The 18,532-nt window shown below is 47.0% G+C and overlaps 1 protein-coding gene across 2 annotated transcripts in view; it reads right to left on the bottom strand.

Annotated features, from left to right (window-relative positions):
• The window catches only part of CEP290 (centrosomal protein 290), a 1,500,249-nt gene that overhangs the window by 1,043,616 nt on the left and 438,101 nt on the right, over positions 1-18,532 (bottom strand). For both annotated transcript variants that reach the window (XM_078678872.1, XM_078678869.1), the window contains exons 17-18: positions 16,572-16,681; positions 5,358-5,442 (exon numbers count right to left, since the gene is read on the bottom strand). In XM_078678872.1, the coding sequence (XP_078534998.1) occupies positions 5,358-5,442; positions 16,572-16,681 (195 nt within the window). The remainder of the gene's footprint in view (positions 1-5,357; positions 5,443-16,571; positions 16,682-18,532) is intronic.

Below are 18,532 nucleotides of genomic sequence, written 5' to 3'. Positions count from 1 at the left end.
CACAGGAGGTCTTCCATCGTTGCATGAGCACCACGGCAGAATGGCTGGGTAACAACTCCCTTCAATTCAACAGTGCCAAAACCGAGGTGCTACATTGCTCCTCGGACCGTACTCCTAGGCCTCTCCCACAGGAGTTCTGGCCGCCTGACTTTCTAGGTACCAGTGTGCCTGCTGAATCTGTTCGAAACCTGGGGGTGATGTTCAGCTCCAGCCTGCAGCTGGATGCATCAGTGAACAAAACGGTGGCCACTTGCATGGCATTACTCTGCTCGCTTCGGAAGATCTTACCCATGATCTCTGCACAGGCTGGACCAGAGGTAGTGCGGAGCATAATTTTAAGTAGGCTCGACTACTGAAACGCGCTACTTCTGGGGCCGCTGGCTACTTTGGTGAGAAAGCTGCAGCGTGTACAAAATTTCCCTGCCAAACTAGCCCTTTCGCGCCGACGCACGGACTTCTCTGCCACAGCACTTAGGGACCTCCATTGGCTGCCTGTTCCTCAGCGCATTGATTTCAAAGCGTTGTGTCTGGTATTCAGGGCTCTTCACGGACAAGGTCCGTCCCCTCTGCAGGATCTTTTTTCTTGGCATAACCCGTCTAGACCACTCCGCTCGGCCTATCTGGTAGTAGTGCCCAAGATTCTGAGATCCCGGATGAGTGGTCAATCTTTTAGGTTTACGGCTGCAAGACTATGGAATTCCCTTCCACTAGGTTTGAGGGGCCTGGGAGACCTTTCTTCCTTTTAAAAGGCCTTCAAGATACATTTGTTCCCTAGGATACGGTAACTGCCTCTGCTGCTGGAAACTTTCATGTATGTGTCATAACAGTCTAAGCGCCAGGATGCCCGTTGGGTGACAGTTAAGCGCTATAAAAGAAAGCCTATACATACATACATACATACATGCAGTAAGCCCAAATAGTCATGTTCACCAAACCAGGCAAAGACCCCACTTTTTCTTGCTCATACCGCCCCCTATCCACGTTAGGGGTAGATACAAAAATTCTGGCCAAAGTATTGGAGATGCGACTAAATAGGGTGGTTACCCAGCTAGTGAACAAAGATCAATATGGGTTCATGCAAGGCAGAGGGACCCATATAAACTTACACAGACTGTCTCATATACTCCACTCTACAGCTGCCATGGATATTCAGGTGGCAGCAGTCGCCTTGGATATCGAGAAAGCCTTTTATATCCTTCGGTGGGATTATCTTTGGGAGGTATTAATTAGAATGGGCTTCAGACCAGATTTTATCTCCTGGGTTCGTCTAATATACTGTCATCCAACTTCTAGGGTGCGCAGCGGTGGGGTGGTCGCTATACTCATCACCATAAAGCGGGGTACTAGACAAGGATGCCCTCCTTTTCGCACTAGCGATGGAGCCATTAGCAATCCGGCTACGGCGGGACATAGCCCGATGGGGCATAGTTGTAGGACGCACTTATGTCATATCTTAATATCACCCCACGGAAGCAATACCAGCCCTCCTGACAGTGTTGGATTTGTTTGGGTAAGTGTCGGGATTAGTTATCAATAAACACTTGGCGGGGCTAGCCAGAAGAGACATTATGGAATTCCCCACCTTGACATTTGCGTGGGAGTGCGACCCTTTCTGCTACTTGGGCATTCAAGTTATCGCCAATGCCCAAAACACCTTGAATATGAGGACAGTCCTCACAGGCCTTGAGGCATCAATACTCTTCTGGAACCATCTCCAACTGGCTGTCGTGAGACAAGTAGCCCTGCCGAAAATGGTCCTACTGCTGAGCTGCCTATATGTGCTGCAAAATTCCTTTTGTCAAATCCCCAATGTCACATTCAATACTCTAAATAGCCTTCTCGTATCCCTTGTGTGGGCCGGGAAATGCAATAAAGTGAAACTACACCTGCTAAAGCTAGACCTGGATTAGGGAGGCCTAGGCCTTCCAAGCCTCCATCTTTATTATCTCGCTGTACTCCTGCAGTACGCAGCACAATGGTGCGCAGAGGGACCAAACATAGAAAAGAAATTATTGGCAGACTGGAGCACAGGGGCAGATCTGCCACAATGCCTCATGATGGGCTTATGGTCCCCCTGGGACTGCCCATTTGTGGTCAGTCAGGTTGCCTGTGTGTGGGAGCGCGCAGTCACTCTACTACGAAGAGCCCCATACTCCCGAAAACACTACCCTTAAATGGCTTCTCAGCTTCCGTCATAAACAGACGATGATGGATCTGTCTGGGTGGATCAACAGTAGCTGTGTAGCAGCATGTGATCTCTACTTAAGGGGAACATTTATCTCCTTTGCAGTTGCAAAAGAATGTTACCAAGTCTCGGAGGTTCACTTTTTGCAGTATGCCAAGATAACACGGAATGTATGTGAAATTTGGACCACATACCCTGAGGAGCCAGAGGAGTCCCACACCCTGATGACGATCATAGACCCAGGATCCTTTATGGGATTAATCTCCCGATTGTACAAGGCCCTGAATCCAGATCGCAGAGTAGATGTAACACGAGACCAGAATAGGTGGTTGGAAGGCTTGCCATCACCACTAAGGGAAGGGGAGTGGAAAAGAGCATTTGCACAGGTAAAGGAAGTGTCCAGCAATGCCAGTTTCAAACTCACTTAATTTAATTACCTGCAACGCACCTACCTGACTCCCCTTAGACTATTGCGCTTGGACCTGACACACGCACCGACCTGCCCTCAAAGTAAAACGGAACCAGCCCATTTTGCACATAACCTGAGACTGCCCCCCTCTCCATCCGTATTGGAAGGAGATCCTGGACATGTTGCAAAAAAGCAACAAGACTCGTAGTTGAGATGTCGATTAAACACTGCTTCTTAGGTGTGTTAACGCACCCCAACCCAAAGATTTGTATCCAGTACAAATGTACCACGCTGGGGTTAGTGTTGGCGAGGAGCTGTATTGCTATACATTGGAAAGCAGGCTGTGACCCCTCGCCCAACAAAGTGGAAGGCAGATATGTGTGATTGGGGGACTGCAGAGGAACGCCTTCTGCGCTCTGCATGAACGGACGAAAATGCTGAACGGGACCTGAAAACGTGGGGTATTATGTTAGATAGGTTACAGGTAATGGATCAACTAAGTGGGAACACATCAGGCCTGCCCCAGGGGGTGACCCACACACAACGGGGACCCTCCCCCTGCTGACAGATAGTGAGCCTATTTAATTAACGAACCCGGCAGAATGGGGGTGGGAAGCCTTGAAGTAGAGCCACATACCCATTCGCATTTTACCAAGATGGGTCCTCGGTGGGGCACCTAGATAACTGTGGATCCCATGCCTGCTTACGTGTTGGCTGAATAGGCTCCCTGCGGCCTGGCACCAACTCTTCAATGTAGACCCTCACAGCATTGCCCCCCTGCCCAGAATTTGCGGTGTCAGACTCTTGGGACGGGACCGGGAGAAACGATTACTAATATATACGTGGGCCCCTCTTAGGGCCATATGTACGACCTGTTTTTGCATGCGCAAACGGGTTTGCGAACCCGTTTGCGCATGCAAAAAACATAATGGGCCATGTACAAAGCCTATTTAGCGAGTCACAATTTATGTGCGACTCGCTAAACAGGTTTTGCGACTCACTATTTGGAAGGGGCGTTCCCTTCAAAATAGTGGGTCTCAAAACCATGTACTGTTTTGCGACCGCAATTTCGGTTGCAAAACACTCGCAATTGCCACCTACTTCAAGTAGGTGGTAATGCATTCGCAAATGGGAAGGGGTCCTCAGGGGACTCCTTACCCTTTGCAAATGCATGCGAAAATATTTTTTAAGGGCCGCCATTAGTCCCAGGGACTACTGCCTGCCCTTAAAAAATTTTACTAAAATGTTACATTTTTTTATTTTAAATGCATCTCGTTTTCCCTTAAGGAAAACGGGCTGCATTAAAAAAAAAAAGCTACTTTATTTCAAAGCAGTCCCAGACATGGTTGTCTGCTGAGCCCAGCAGACCACCATCGCTGGGAGGGCCTGTCATTCCAAATGGGCTCGCAAATTGTGAAAGGCTCATTAATATTAATGAGTCTCGCAATTTGCGACCCCATTGGGAATCGCAAACACACTGTTGTACAATTAGTCGCGAAGTGCAAGGCGCAAAATAAAATGGTCGTACATCTGGCCCTTAATGTCTTAACGTTTCACAAAATGAGAAAAGAAAAAAAAATGATAATGCTATATTGTGCCACTATCACTAACAGCCACCGAAAGTTCTGTATTGTTTTGCTTATATAAAAAAAAAAGCCATAGAACCACGACTTAAAGTGCTACGACTGAAGTATAGCACTGTTCACTGTTAACATGCATGCTGTATTTCATTTATGCATGTCATATCTACCAGATACGTTAATCAAGTACCACCTATGTACAAACGGTTCATAGTTTTTTTTTTTAAACGTACACACTGAAGTGCAAGTCATGCCTGTTCTGCGCTTCTCTTTTGCCTGTAGAATAGGCATTTCATCTTATAGCACAGGCCATTAATGGATCTCAATTGAGGTAGCCAACAGTAACAACTAATCCTTCCGGACGTACCTTTTTGCACAGCAGATAGTTCAGTTGCTAACCTTGGTCTCAAAACAGCAGCAGGGAAAAAAGTAAACTGGGTTGTAAGAGCTTGTTTACTTTATGCAGTTTCAACTCCGTGCTATTTTATTTCCTCTCAGCAACAAATAGGAGGTTAATTGAGAGACGAGGAGCCAATCCTGTGATATCAAGAGTAAAAGGTTTAAATACATTCACTTCTGCTACCCTTGCATGTTGATGAGAGGAGGCCTGTGATTAAAATGTTAACCATTAAAATACAAGTAGCCATTATTTATAAGTAAATCCACTCTGTCAAGTAAGGTTACCCGGCATAAGAAAGGCAAAATGAAATAACTAATATCAATTTAGCACTATAAGTACCACAGACGATGGTAATTGCTATATATGAGAGTAGACTAAACATGTGGCTGCTTACTGTCCTCTGAGACCACCAGTGTTTCAGGGCCTAACCCGTTTGTTTGCAAGAGTAGAGAAACTCACAGGGGATGAAGCTTCAGTAAAGAGTTGTACAAATTGCTTTTAAGTATATGCAGATGTATCTAGTCCTTCCAGGGCTCTACAATATCACTGTTTTGTCAATGTTTATGAAACCGAGGCAGGAGTGGCTTAATTTCTAAGCAAATAGACTTCTACGCATAAAATTAATTTGAAACTGAAGACGTTTCCATCAAACAGACAATAGTATTAGAGAAAACTACTGATTTGCTCTCAGTGACATATTCTGCCTAAGTCTAGCAGAAGCCCTAAAGAAGGCAAGGGAAGCAGCTATTATTGAAATACGCAAGAAAGCTCTTATAAACATACCTTTTGATTTAAATTCTGCTATGACAGTTCGGTTTCGTTCCAGCTCTTTCTCCTTTTCGTTAAGCTCTTTTGAAACATACTCATTCTAAGAAACAAACCGATTAACAAAATATCAAGGTATTGTCAATAACATCATTTCACTTCCATAAAAATAAGATGTTAGCGAAAGTACATGAAAAAATCAAAAGAGAGACTTCTATGAAGTTGTAAACTAGGGAAATATTCACAGTCCTAAAATGGGAAAATCTGGGATAAATACAGTAACTAGCATTTTTATTTTTTAAGAAAAATAATTGGTATACGCCCATTCAGAGTTCAAGAAACAAACACCTTATAACGTTTGGAATGCCATGTCTCTGCTCTTTCAAACTCTAGGAGTACATTATATAAGAATTTTCTTGCTGACCAGATCAAAGGATATCTGTTCTTTCTAAAAAGAAATGCAAGCTATACCAGTCGTTTCCACTGCCTTCGACATAGACATCAAAATGTCCATCTAAGTAAGTATGTGTTATGTTTTCAAAAACGTCCAAATAACCTTTCTAAATGGACAATGCACCATACTGGATCATAAAAATGGGACTGATGTAGTATTTTTGATTGGAAGAACAAGTTAATTACCTTTAGTAACCATATATCTGTAACACACATTAGTTAGTGATAGATTCCTTACCTTACAATTACCCTCAGGTGTCAGACTGGATCCGGAAAGTTTACGTCAGCAGTACTCCTGCGCCTCAGAAGGTGGAGTTGTGCAGCTCTGCGTCCATCGCTGGCGTCTTGGTCGGAGAGATGACGTTGTGGCAGCTACTTGAGACGCCGCCCTCGCGCGCTGACATCAGTTATGTACACTACTTTCCGCCCCAGGAACGCAGAGCCATGCAAGATACTGACCACTGGTGCATTGAAACTAGGGCCCTGAAAGGGATTACGTTAATCCTAGAAATCAGTTCACAGAACAGGGAGGATGGCTGGGGCGGTAAAAAAATCTTTCACTAACTAATGTTTCTTTCAGACATATTGTTACCGAAGGTAAGTAACTTATTCATCTGAAAGAAACATGTAGTGATAGATTCCTTACCTTTGAATGGATATCCCAGCAATACCAACCCTGGTGGTGGGTCTGCGAACCAAGATCACACCAGGAAGTCCCGGAGAACAGAACGGCCAAAGAAGCCTTCTCTTCGGACTTGGCTGTCTAGGCAATAGTGCTTAATAAAAGTGTTCAACGAGGCCCACATAGCTGCCTGGCAGATGTTTTGAAAGGGGACACCACGTCCCAATGCCGTAGTGGCAGCCGTCGCCCTGGTGGAATGGGCGCGCTACCCCACCGGAGGCTCCTTTTTCGCCAGAGAATAACAGGCTTTAATACACAAGACAACCCATATGGAGATAGTTCGCTTGTGTACGGCCCGACCTTTCTTGGCGCCTATGTAGCCAACAAAGAGCTGGTCATCCACCCAGAACTGTTGTGGGCGATTCAGGTAAAACGAGAGCGCACGTTTTGGGTCCAGACAGTGGAGCCTCTCTTCCACTCTGGAAGGATGCGGAGGCAGAAAGAAAGTGGGCAAAGTTATGGTCTGCCCGATGTGAAAGGCAGTGACAACCTTTGGCAGAAAGGGTGGACGTGTTCTGAGCACAACCTTGTCCGGATGGACAGACAGAAAAGGAGGTTTGCAAGAAAGAGCCTGGAGCTCACTCACTCTCCTGGCAGAGGTGATTGTAGGAGAGTAGGGTCTGCTTTCCTATGGTCACCCCACTTTTTGCTTTTTGCTTCACTGGTTTTCGACTTTAATGTGGCTGTGGGCCTGCTAATCAGACCCACAGCCCTGCTGTTCTCTCTCTAAATTCACACCATGTACTTTAGGTACATCACCAATTGGGAAATGGGTCACTCTTATGAGTCCCTGTACAGAGTACCATAGGCACCCAGGGGATAGGTGCACCCAAGGCCTACCAGGGGCTGCAGCATATCTTTTGCCACCCCTGGCTGGCCATCAAAACTGACAAAACTGGCTGATCAATCAGCTGGGGCAAGGTCACCCCTTGCTTAGATATAGTATCCGTATATCTAACCTTATATCTAGACACATATACACCTATAAGTCACTCCTATGGCAGGCCTTAACAATCCTGGAGGCAGAGTGCTTGGTTTTATGTGAGATGAGGCTCTAGCATGAGCTGAGCCTGACTGCAGCTTTCGGAACCATGTCCTTATAGCTGTCCTAGGATATAGCCATACCATATACTCTTAAGTGCATTATGAACCTCGAGGTTAAATGCTAACTTTGGTTTGGCTTTATCAAAACATGTCGTGTAAGGTGTCATACGCTTTGGAACACTACCCCCTCGCCAGTTCTGGCGACGGGGGTAGCATTCCACCCTTCTAGAGGGAGAAGACATGTTGTTCCTACTAATCCCGGTTAAAGTTAACCAGAGCCTCAGCATCACAAAATGGATGCTGCTGCCACAGACACAAGTCTGACCTCCTGCTGCTGGGAGTCCTTCCAGCAAAGGAGGCTTGGACAATAGGGTTCCTGTCTTGGGAGGTGCTAGCACCACCCCAGACAGGCCATAGTGTATTGGGTCAGGAAGGGCTGAATGAAATAAGACACTGCCTGGGGCACACAAGGTGTCCCATGCATAGTCCGGTTCAAACCGGTGCTGGGGCACTCCAGCCCCAGCTCTGGCACGAAACTGGACGAAGGGAAAGGGTTGTAACCACCTCCTTCCCTGGTCTCACCCATAGGAGGGACCTAGCAGGTAATCCAGCCTCTAAATTTGGTATATAGGTAGGAGCTGAGTCCCAAGACTTTAGATTTATCCTGACTGAAACTTGAAACGAAACTCTGGACCTTCGACGTTCTACCCGAAGATAGAAGACTGCAGAATCTCCCTTGTGGTCAAGGAGTGACCATCCTGTGTAAGCAGGCACCATCAAGCGATCAGCGGTTTGCTGTGCCGACGCTCCAGCCGGAGCCCGATCACAGAGCCTGACAAGACCCGGACTTCCAGACTTCCAACAGCCCGATCCACAGCCACAGCAAAGCTGAGAACTGTGGAGGCGACGAGAGACGTGGGACCGGCCATCTTGGAAAGCCAGCAAATTGCTTTCTGTGCAACTTCTGAGGCACCCTCGAAGTTGTACATTGGGGACTGAGAAGCCCCAGCCCCGAGCACCAACTGCACCGAAGATCAGCCCTCCACACTCCACGAGTTCTGCGTGGGGCCCTTCTGCATTTTCCTGCTCGACGCGTCTGTCCGGTCACTTGCCCGTTGGCGAGTGGCCTCTGTGACGACAAACCTTTGAATTTACACCGCTGGTCTGGTTGCTCCAGACTGGCCCCTGCTTCCCTGAACAGGCGAAGCCCATCAGACCTTGCTGGTCTGATCCAGAAGCCATCTTCGATTCCTGCGTGGGCTGCCTTTGCCAAGGCTTGTTGACTTCAATCTGGAAGCCGACACCGCCGACAGCGAGAGCCTTCGTGGGACAGTCCGAATCCAGCTCCTGGTCGTCGTTGACACCTCCTGGTCCATGTGGCTGCAGAAACAAGCTTCACGACATCACCTGATTGCTTTGCGACATCGCCTGGTTCCTTCCTGGTTCCTTTCTGGTCACTGGCTAGTGACCCAGACTCTGTCCCCTCTACTTTCAGGTACTCTTCATCCTCGATCCGCCCTTGGATACAACCGGACACTTCTCTCCTGGTCGCCAGCAGCATCTTTCTTTGAGGCTCCATAGGATTCAGCGACGAAACCCGACACACTTTGACACCTATGCACCCGCTTCCTGTGGGTGAGGTAATGCGAGTACTCCGGTCCTCCTGTGGGTATTGAATATCCTAGTGTCCTAGTTTTCAGTAGCTTTCTCCTAGTCCATCCGGAAGTGACCTAAAAGAACTAGTTTCCAATTCTTTCGTTCCCATTCTAACTCTATGGTAACTCGCGTGTGTGTAAAGACACTGCACACGCATCCCATGGGCCTCCTGCTCCCTATCCTTTGGTAGTACAGCGTAGCCCCAGCGATTCTCCAGGCCCTAGGCCTATCCTTTGTTCCTGCCGTGGTTCTTATACCACTATTTTAGTATATGGTTTTACGTGCCCCTAGGGCTCTATTGTATTTTGTGCAACTTATTGTATGATGATAATTAAGTATCTTGTTATGTGCTTGTGCCTCTGATCTCATAAAGAGTTCAGAGGATTCATTTAGTAATAAATTCATATATATTTTATATATATATAACCTGTGTGGTGTCCTTTCATTTGGTATTAAAGGGGCTACATATGGTAAAACAGCTGGCTTCACATGCCCTCTTGAGTTTAGCCTAAGACTGGTTTGTCCATGCTACCACTAGGATAGCTGGTCTATAAGGTTGACTTTACAACCATCACCATAAGGGTTGTTTGGACTGATACAGGGTGCCCACTAGAATAGAGGACATCACATATCAGGCCAACTTCTCACAGTGATGGCAACCAGGAAAGCAGTCTTCAAAGTTAACAGATGAAGAGGACAGTTGTGAAGAGGCTTAAAGGGAGCGCACATTAAATATGTGAGAAACAGGTTCAAGTCCCACTGTGGCATTATGAAGGGAATAGGAGGGAAAAGAAGGGTAATGCCTTTGAGGAATCTATTTACAACAGGGTACCTGAAAAAAGAGGGCTGATCAGGAAGCCTAAGAAAGGCTGGAATAGCAGAAAGGTAGCCCTTGATAGTGCCCACAGCAGAACCCTGCTGGCCAAAGAAAGAAGAAACAGGAGTACTTCTGAAAGAAGGGAAGAAAGGGGATCCACAGCCTTTGCTGTGCACCATGCCACACACTTGTTCTACCTGCAGGCATATACCAGCTTAGTGGAGGGACGCCTGCCTGAAAGAAGAAACAGAAGGACTTCTGAAAGAAGGGCAGAAAGGGGATCCACAGCCTTTGCTGTGCACCATGCCACAAACGTGTTCCACCTGCAGGCATATACCAGCTTAGTGGAGGGACGCCTGCTTGCCAGAATGACATCACAGACTTTAGGAGGCAAGTCGAAACAAATCACTGCCGCCGCTCAAACTCCACGCAAAGAGGTGGAGACCGGAACGGTTCGGGCAGAGGACTGTCCCCTGCTGCTGCGATAGAAGATCCTCCCGCAGAGGCAGACAGATCCAGTGATCGATGGTCATACTGAGTTGCTCGCGATACCAAACTCTTCGTGCCCAGTCCGGAGCCACAAGAATAACATGGGCCCGGTCGCGCATGATCTTCTTCAGCACTCTGGGCAGAAGTGGTATAGGCGGAAAGGAGCACAACAGACTGCAACTCCACTCGCGACAAAAAGCGTCGCCTAGCGAGTGCCGCTAGGAAATTCCAACGTGCAGAACTGCCGACATTGCGCGTTCTCTTCGGTGGCGCCTCTCCCCACTGTTGAAAGAGACCTTGCCCCACCTCTGAGCAAAGACGCCATTCGTGATCATGCACCTGCAGCTGAGTTCGTCCGTCCTAGCGTTCAGTGAACCTGCCAAGTGTTGAACCACCAGGAAAATGCCCTGATATTCCAGCCATGTCCAGAGGCGCAGAGCCTCCTGATATAGGGTCCTCGACCACACCCCACCCCGCCCTGTTTGTTGCAGTACCACATGGAGTGGTGTTGTCTGTGAACACCTGCACTACTCTCCCCTTGACAGAGGGAAGGAATGCCTTCAGTGCAAGTCGGATCATCTGGAGCTCCAGAAGGTTGATATGGTGCCTGGACTCCACCGGGGACCAGAGGCCTCTGATCTCCGCCTCTCCCATGTGGCCGCCCCATCCCAGGAGGGACACATCCGTCACGACTGTGTGCTCCGAATGGGGATGGGAGAGGGATCTGCATTGACCCAATGCCGGTTCGTGAGCCACCACTTCAATTGTTGTGCAGTGCCCTTCGAGATCTGGACGTAATCAGACAGGTTCCCCTGATACTGCGACCACTGGAACTTCAGGTCCCACTGAAGAGCCGGCATATGCTACCTGCATGATTGATCAGGTTAGTCTTGACGGCCACTGTAGGGAGCTCGAGGCTAAGGGCCTCGGCTGGCCTACGCAACACCACTGCGTAACTGGCACCCTCTTCTGTATTTTCACAACAAAAGTGCCTGGGGGTCAAAAAATTAGTCAAACAGAGTGGATCACAACATCAATACTACACAAAAGACACCAGTGAGGACATCATCCGTCTTAGTGAATGCAGGCCAAGTAGAGGCTCAAGAGCATATGGAGAAATAGTTCCCATCAGAAGCCACACTGTACCGCCCTCTTTGTCATCATTTGGATTCTCCTTACCCAGGAGACAGCACGGCCGGTCAGATGTTACCGTGACCGATATATGTGATACGGGGTGGTGTATTGAGTACAAAAAATGAGGTGGCTGCTGAAAAAGCAGTGTTAAGGTGGTAAGAGTGTTAATGTGAGGGGGAGCCACGGTAGAAGGAGTTAGCATGCCAAGGTCAGGAGAGGTATCAAGACCACTGGCATCCTCAGCTCCTCTGCCCAGTCCGGTTCAAGCTCACATTGTGCTGTGAGAGGGTCCTCAGACCCCTCCAGTCCTCCCCTTCCTCCGAAGGCTGATGAACAGGCCGAAAATAAGGAGGATGGACATAGGGATAGAAATCCCCCATCGGTGTTGGAATCGGTATCGAGCGACACTGGTCTGGCGCCCGATCCACTTCGGGACTGAAACCGGGGGCGATGTCGTCCGGTGGGCCTGGCGACGTCTGAGATGGTGCCGGTGGGGTTGACTTCAGTGTCACAAGATTCACCGGCGTCGACCGGGATCTGAGCCCGGATCCATGGGAGTCCTGCGGCGCCGGAGCTGACAGCGATGTCGGAGTCATCGGCAGTGAAGAGCTAGGAACCCAGTCGGCCCGCGGGGCCCGACGGTCAAAAGAGGCGAGGGCCAGAGTCGCCGGCGGACCTGGGAAGGGCGAGTAGGCCGGCGGCGACTGCGCAGGCTCCACCGGCGCCACGGGGAGGCACTACCCGCACCCTCAACTGCGTCGCGCGACCGGCGAGGGGAAATCTGAGAGCGACGGCACTTCTTCGATTTCTTGGAATGCTTCGTCTTACCTGACGCCCAGTGCCTAGACTTTGATCCCTATGAACTGTGGTGGCAGCTCTGCGACCGGTCCCTCGACCTAACACGGGACCTTGAGCGGAGTGGAGCAGACTGCCGAACTTCCAGCAACTTTGAGGTACGCTCCCGCAAAGACTTCAGTGCCATGGCCCGGCAGTCGGAGCACGACTTGGGGTCGTGGTCGTGCTCCAGGCAGTAAAGACACACGCGGTGCGGGTCCGTCACCAACATCATTCGATAACAGTCCCGGCAGGACTTGAAGCCGGGCATCCCTACTGCACCAGGAGTTGATTGACTTGAAAAATAGAGACAAAAAGCCTCAACAAAACTCAGTCAAAAAGTAACTGGGGGTACTGCTCTCTCCGGATCTGCGCTTGCTGGCACGAAAGAAGAAATAGCTGGTGTCAGCGCGCGAGGGCGGTGCCCAAGTAGTTGCCACAATGTCATCTCGGCGACTACGACGCCAACAACGGATGCGGAGCCACAACCGCCACCTTCTGACGCGCAGAGGTACTGCTGACGAAAACTTGACGGATCCAGTCTGACTCCTGGGGGTAATTCTAAGGTAAGGAATCTATCACTACATGTTTCTTTCAGATAGAACAAGTTACTTATTTTCAGTAATGCCTTTTCTGGTCGGGACTCTAACTGCATATACCTCACCTTTTGAATACCTCAAGGCATCAGACTGGAGCCGGAAACTTTTTCATAGCAATTACCGTTAGTTTCGGCAGGTAGCGTTGTGTGGTATTGCACCACTTAATGCCACTTCTTCTCAGGCAGACATGACGTTGCAGGCTGTATATATGCATCGCCTCAAGCTGGCGTCAGTTTCTTTCCTTACTCTGTCCGTGCCAACAGACGTTGAGCCTTAAGAAACTATCATTAAACTAGTGTGCAGGTTTTCGATATTGGAATCCTATTACTTAATTATTGTTATGAGACCAGTTCAGAGAGTGGAAGATGGGAGGGTAGGTGAGGAATCTGCGGTTAGATAGAGTTTCTACAAGCAAAGGTGTTAACAAAGGTAAGTACCTTGTTCTTCTGATTGAAACTTCTAAACGTAGATTACTCACCTTTTGAATAGATCTCAAAGCAGTACCGCTCAGGCTCCGACCACTATCACAATTGTGGACACCTGTGGTTCTCTAGTTAGGCAAAGCGGATCATGTGAGAAATGAAAGTGCTCTTTGCCTACCTGAAGTATGCATTCCTCAAGTCCAGCACTACCATCCAGTCTGCCAGATTGAGGGCAGATAGAACTTGAGCCAAAAAGAGCATCTTGAGCTTGAGTTTCCTTAAGAAGTGAGAGGGCAGAGATCCAGGATTGGAAGAAGTCCTCCATCCTTCTTCAGAGTCAGAAAGTAACGGGAGTCACTACCGGTCCCAATTTATGAAACAGGCATCCTGTCTATTGCTCCCCTGGCCAAGAGAGTCAGAACTTCTCCTCAGAGTATAGTCAAGTGATCCTCCAGCAAACGTTGTGTTGCACATAGCATGTCCGGAGGATGAGAAAGGAAGGGTAGAGAGTAACCTTGTTCCACAATCTGAAGCACCCAATGAACTGAAGTGATGCTTCTCAATTCAGGGTAGGTAAAAAGTGATTCAACCTCCAACCGGTCGATCGTAGGATGTCACGATCAAATTAAAGGGGTTATACTGTAGTTACAGCAGGGGGAGCGGAGGACTCAGTGGAATGCTGTACTTGGAAACCTGAAAGTTGACAACCTGCTTCCTTCCCTCTTCCTTTAAAGGACAGGGCGGTCTGCTGCTGTTGTTGAGACTGCCCTGTCCTTTAAATACTGCCTTTGTCTCTGCATGAAGCCTCGTCTAAAGCCATTGTTTCTTGGAAAACGGCTGAATTTGAGTAGCTAAGTTCAGTGAGCGTTTGGTGGGTTTACTACCCATGAACCTTTCAAGGGCTGAATATGCCTTTGCCCTGAAGAGCTTAGAACCATCACAGGGCATATCCATCAACAATTGTACATCTGTGGCAAAGTCTGTAGAGAGAATCCAAGCATAGCTTCTTAGCACCACACTGGTACCAACTGCTCTACCAAGACATCACTGGTGTCCAATTCTGCCCTAACAGAATACTTTGCAGCATCCTATCCATCATTGAGCAGATGCTGTAATACATGTTGACTTCATCAGAGACTGCTGTCAGAACATCAGGCACTGTATCCCATAAAGCATGGAAGAATCTCACTGAAAGACACAATGTATTAATCATTCTAAGAGTTAGGTTGATCCATGAAGACTTCCTTTGCATATGCTTCCATTCCCTTCAACTCCCTTTCAGGAGGAGTGGGTGAAAACCCATTTGAGTTGATATGACTCATAGAAGCCTGAACCACAAGGCTTTCTGGCCTTGGGAGTTGAACCAAACATTCTGCGTCCCCAGAAGCTGAACTATGGTGTATTGCTACCTGCCTATTAGTTGATGGGCAAGATCCTGGTTTTGCCCAAGTGCCCACTGTAACATCTGTTAATGCTATAGTAAAGGGTAACAAAGGCTCTTGGGATGATTGAGCCAGGTTCAACACCTCTGTCAGGAGAGTTTGTTGCCTCCCAAGTAGTGAGAACAAGGTCGAAGATTTCGTCAACCCTCACTATTACTGTGGCAAATGAATACTGTTCCCACAGTGGCCAGTGCAGGATAAGGTGATGCCAATCTAATATCAGGCAAAGTGTCTAACCCGCTAGCTTCCCTGAGATCATCTTGAAACTCATCTTGGGTACAAAAGGGTTGACATTTATTATCATGGATTCATTCTTCTTCTCTGCAACCTGGATCGGATTGGTCTTAAACTCCTACCCTAGGTGGAGGAGCATGATCTGAATCCAACAATGTGATTCGATCTTTGATTGGCACTTGTGATCGCGTCGACAACAGTACTGGATGAGGCAATAGTGACATCAATTGCGGCGCCAAGGATGAAGGCAAAGGATATTTTGATGCCAGATTCAACGGATCTGGACCATACGTCAACATCTACCTTGGAGCGATGTTAAGAGGCACAGCTGATGCGGTCGGATATGCTGATGAGAGTTCAGCTAGAGGCCTACTCTGATCCATAAGACCCAAAGGCACACCAAAGGGATCCGGTGCAGTAGCAAAAATGATCTTATCCATCTTGAGCTGATGGAGCTCATCTGGCATGGCTACCCGATCCAAAGGAATCTGCAAAGGGAATGACGTTGCTGCCGGTTCCGTAATGGGGGATCGGCTCCATGCTCTCGAGGTGCCAGATGCATAGGACAACTCTCAATAATGTGACTGTCTTGATGCAGGTTAGCCATGTTTAGATTTCTTGTGTTTTTATGGCTTTTCCTAGACCTACTTTGTCGTGAGGAATTCCAGTCGTGAAAAAAAACGTTGGACTATCTCTACCACGACTGCGGTGCCGCCAACTTCGATCTAGTCAGGGTCTTCGACTTCCACAACTCTGTGACCGCCAACTTTGGCTTGCAGTCACAAATAGCCTATTTATTAATCTTCGCACACAACCAGCACAACTTCAAGTCGTAGCCTGTACCAAGATACCAAAGAAAGATGTTGTGTGGATCTATAACTAACATCTGAAAGTTACATGACATACAGGGTTTAAACTCTGACGGTTTAGGTAACATTTTTGTCAAAGAAATACAATTGCCAGAAATTGCCAAATGGCAGTTGAAGCTCTGGATCTGCGTCAGCTGGGCAGAAAGAAAGGAATGGATGCCAGTGTGAGCAAGTGACGCATATAAACTGTTCCCAACAGCACACCTGCATGTGAAAAAGTTTCCAGATCCAGTTTGACACATGGATGTATTCAAAAGGTGAGGGATCTGCGGTTAGAAGTCTCTATCAGAAGCATCTGTTTTCCTCTCTCATGGATTATGTTTTATTGCATACACTTGCACCATTTATTCAAGGCATAAGAAAATGAATTATTTCATAATGGTGGTTCAACAGCACAGGAATCCCCACAAATGTACAGACTATTACAAACCAATGTAGTAAATCCTCTACTGCATGAACCTAATGAAAAGATTGTGACTCTAAGCAGAGTTCAATTCTGGGGATTTGTTATATTTATTTTAGTGGAGTCTGTTAAAAAACACATTTGATATTCCTACCTTGTCTTTGTTTTGCTCAATACTTTTTGGGAGTCCGAAGCCTTGTGATACTTTTATTGTCCTTTCACCACCAAAGTTATCAACCAGCTGCAAGTCATCTGCTGTCAGTCCTAGTATAAAGAACAGAGATTACTTAAGATAAAATGCTGAACTAAACTGAACAGGAATTCTTTATTGCTGGTATCATCATGAGATGTGTTATCACCTACATTTATGTAATAATTCTCAATTGAAAAGCGTAAAATACATTATTATACTATATAATTTTTTGCTTATAGGGCACACCAGATGGTACTGCAGATCTAAGAGCACTAAAAAGGAGCAGAAGAGGGTGCTGTAGACAAAAGATATAGGTCTTTAAGCATTTTCGATATTGCTCTTAATCAGTGCTACAGTACAAGTCCATGGGTGGAGGGTTCCAGAGCAGGGTTCCAATATTCTGATTGTTCTTCCACCAAATCAACCCTGTTTAAAGCAGAACACATGGAACAGAAGATGGGAGTCTTACCTTGGGTCCTACCAGAGATTTACTGAACAGCATGTATGATAGAAGGACCAGGCACATCTTATAAAAGACTTAGAGGATTACACAAAGTGCTTCAGACTGAATCCAAAGCAATGGCAGATAGGCAGGTGACATACATGGTTGTGGCTACACAAGACAGCACTCTAGTCTTGCATCCATGTTCCTGCAGGCTCTGTGTATTATTTATTAGCATTGTGTGGACATGGGTAAATGGGGCTCCAGAAGACCAAGTAAGAATTGGCACAGGCAGCCATCACTTAGCTGTGCATTGAGGACGGCAGAAAGGGGCACTTTTTTGCATCAGTGTAATGTCATATGTGCTCTCACTCTGATGGCAGACTTCCTTTTTATTCACTGCTGCTATGGAACACATGCACTGTACCATTGCAAATGCGTTGAGAAGAAACTAGTTACTTACCTGTACACCATGGTTCTCCAGTATTGATATCTTTCATAGATTCACTTGCTTGTATCTTCCCAGTCATCATGGTGGGAGTCTCACGGTAAATGAATAACAATAGCAGAAAAAGAAAAAACTGCATAGAAACAAATAGGGAAGTATAGTGATTGGTACCCTATTATCATTCTTATGTGGTCCAAAACCCAGCCAATCAGCTGCCGGCCCTGACATCACACTCCCCAGTAGAGCCAGCATACCTCAGATTTCCAGCCCCGTGTGAGAGCCAAGGATGGATCTAGAGATAAAAATGGTCTACCTGAGAAACGGGGAGGTGGGCGGGCCGCATGTGAATTTACCAAAGATATCAATACAGGAGAACCATAGTGTACAGGTAAGTAGCTAGTTTCTTCTCCAGTATTGAATCTTTCATAGATTCACATGTTTGTATCAGAACAGAGAGCAGTACGTACACAAGTCAAGTCATAAGCTTTTATTCGATTTGAAAAATACAAATCATACAAGCGAAACAGCTAAAAACAATTCATTGCATATATAGTGACAATTCTAAAAATACACAATATTGCATTTCCAGGATAGAATCCTTTTTTTTTTTTACCCAGGGCTCTGCTCCTTACCAATAGGTTAGAACAAGTACGTAGCACTAGGCAAAAAACATTCATATATATCGGTGTGTGTGTATACAAATGCACATCCTGCCGGGCGTGCAATTTTGGCATAAACACAACTAAATATAGCACACCCTTTAGTAAGTGTGAACAAAAGATTAAAGGCAACTATGACTGTCGCACTAAATTCGCAGTATACATACTCAAGTGCACCTGTGGACTCAGGTACGTGGGAAGCACCATAAAACCAGTGCACGTGAGGATTTTACAACATATAAGATCGATTATTAACAGTGATCCCACCTATCGGGTAGCCAGACATTTTAAGGCAATGCATGGAAAAAATAATAATTGTCTATCTTATTATGTCATTGACTCTGTACCGGTACCTAAAAGAGGTGGTGACAGA

This window comes from Lissotriton helveticus, chromosome 1_1 (assembly GCF_964261635.1).
Source record: "Lissotriton helveticus chromosome 1_1, aLisHel1.1, whole genome shotgun sequence".
NCBI lineage: Eukaryota > Metazoa > Chordata > Amphibia > Caudata > Salamandridae > Lissotriton > Lissotriton helveticus.
The sequence above is the reverse complement of the archived record's forward strand: the minus strand, read 5'-3'. Positions and strand labels throughout refer to the sequence as shown.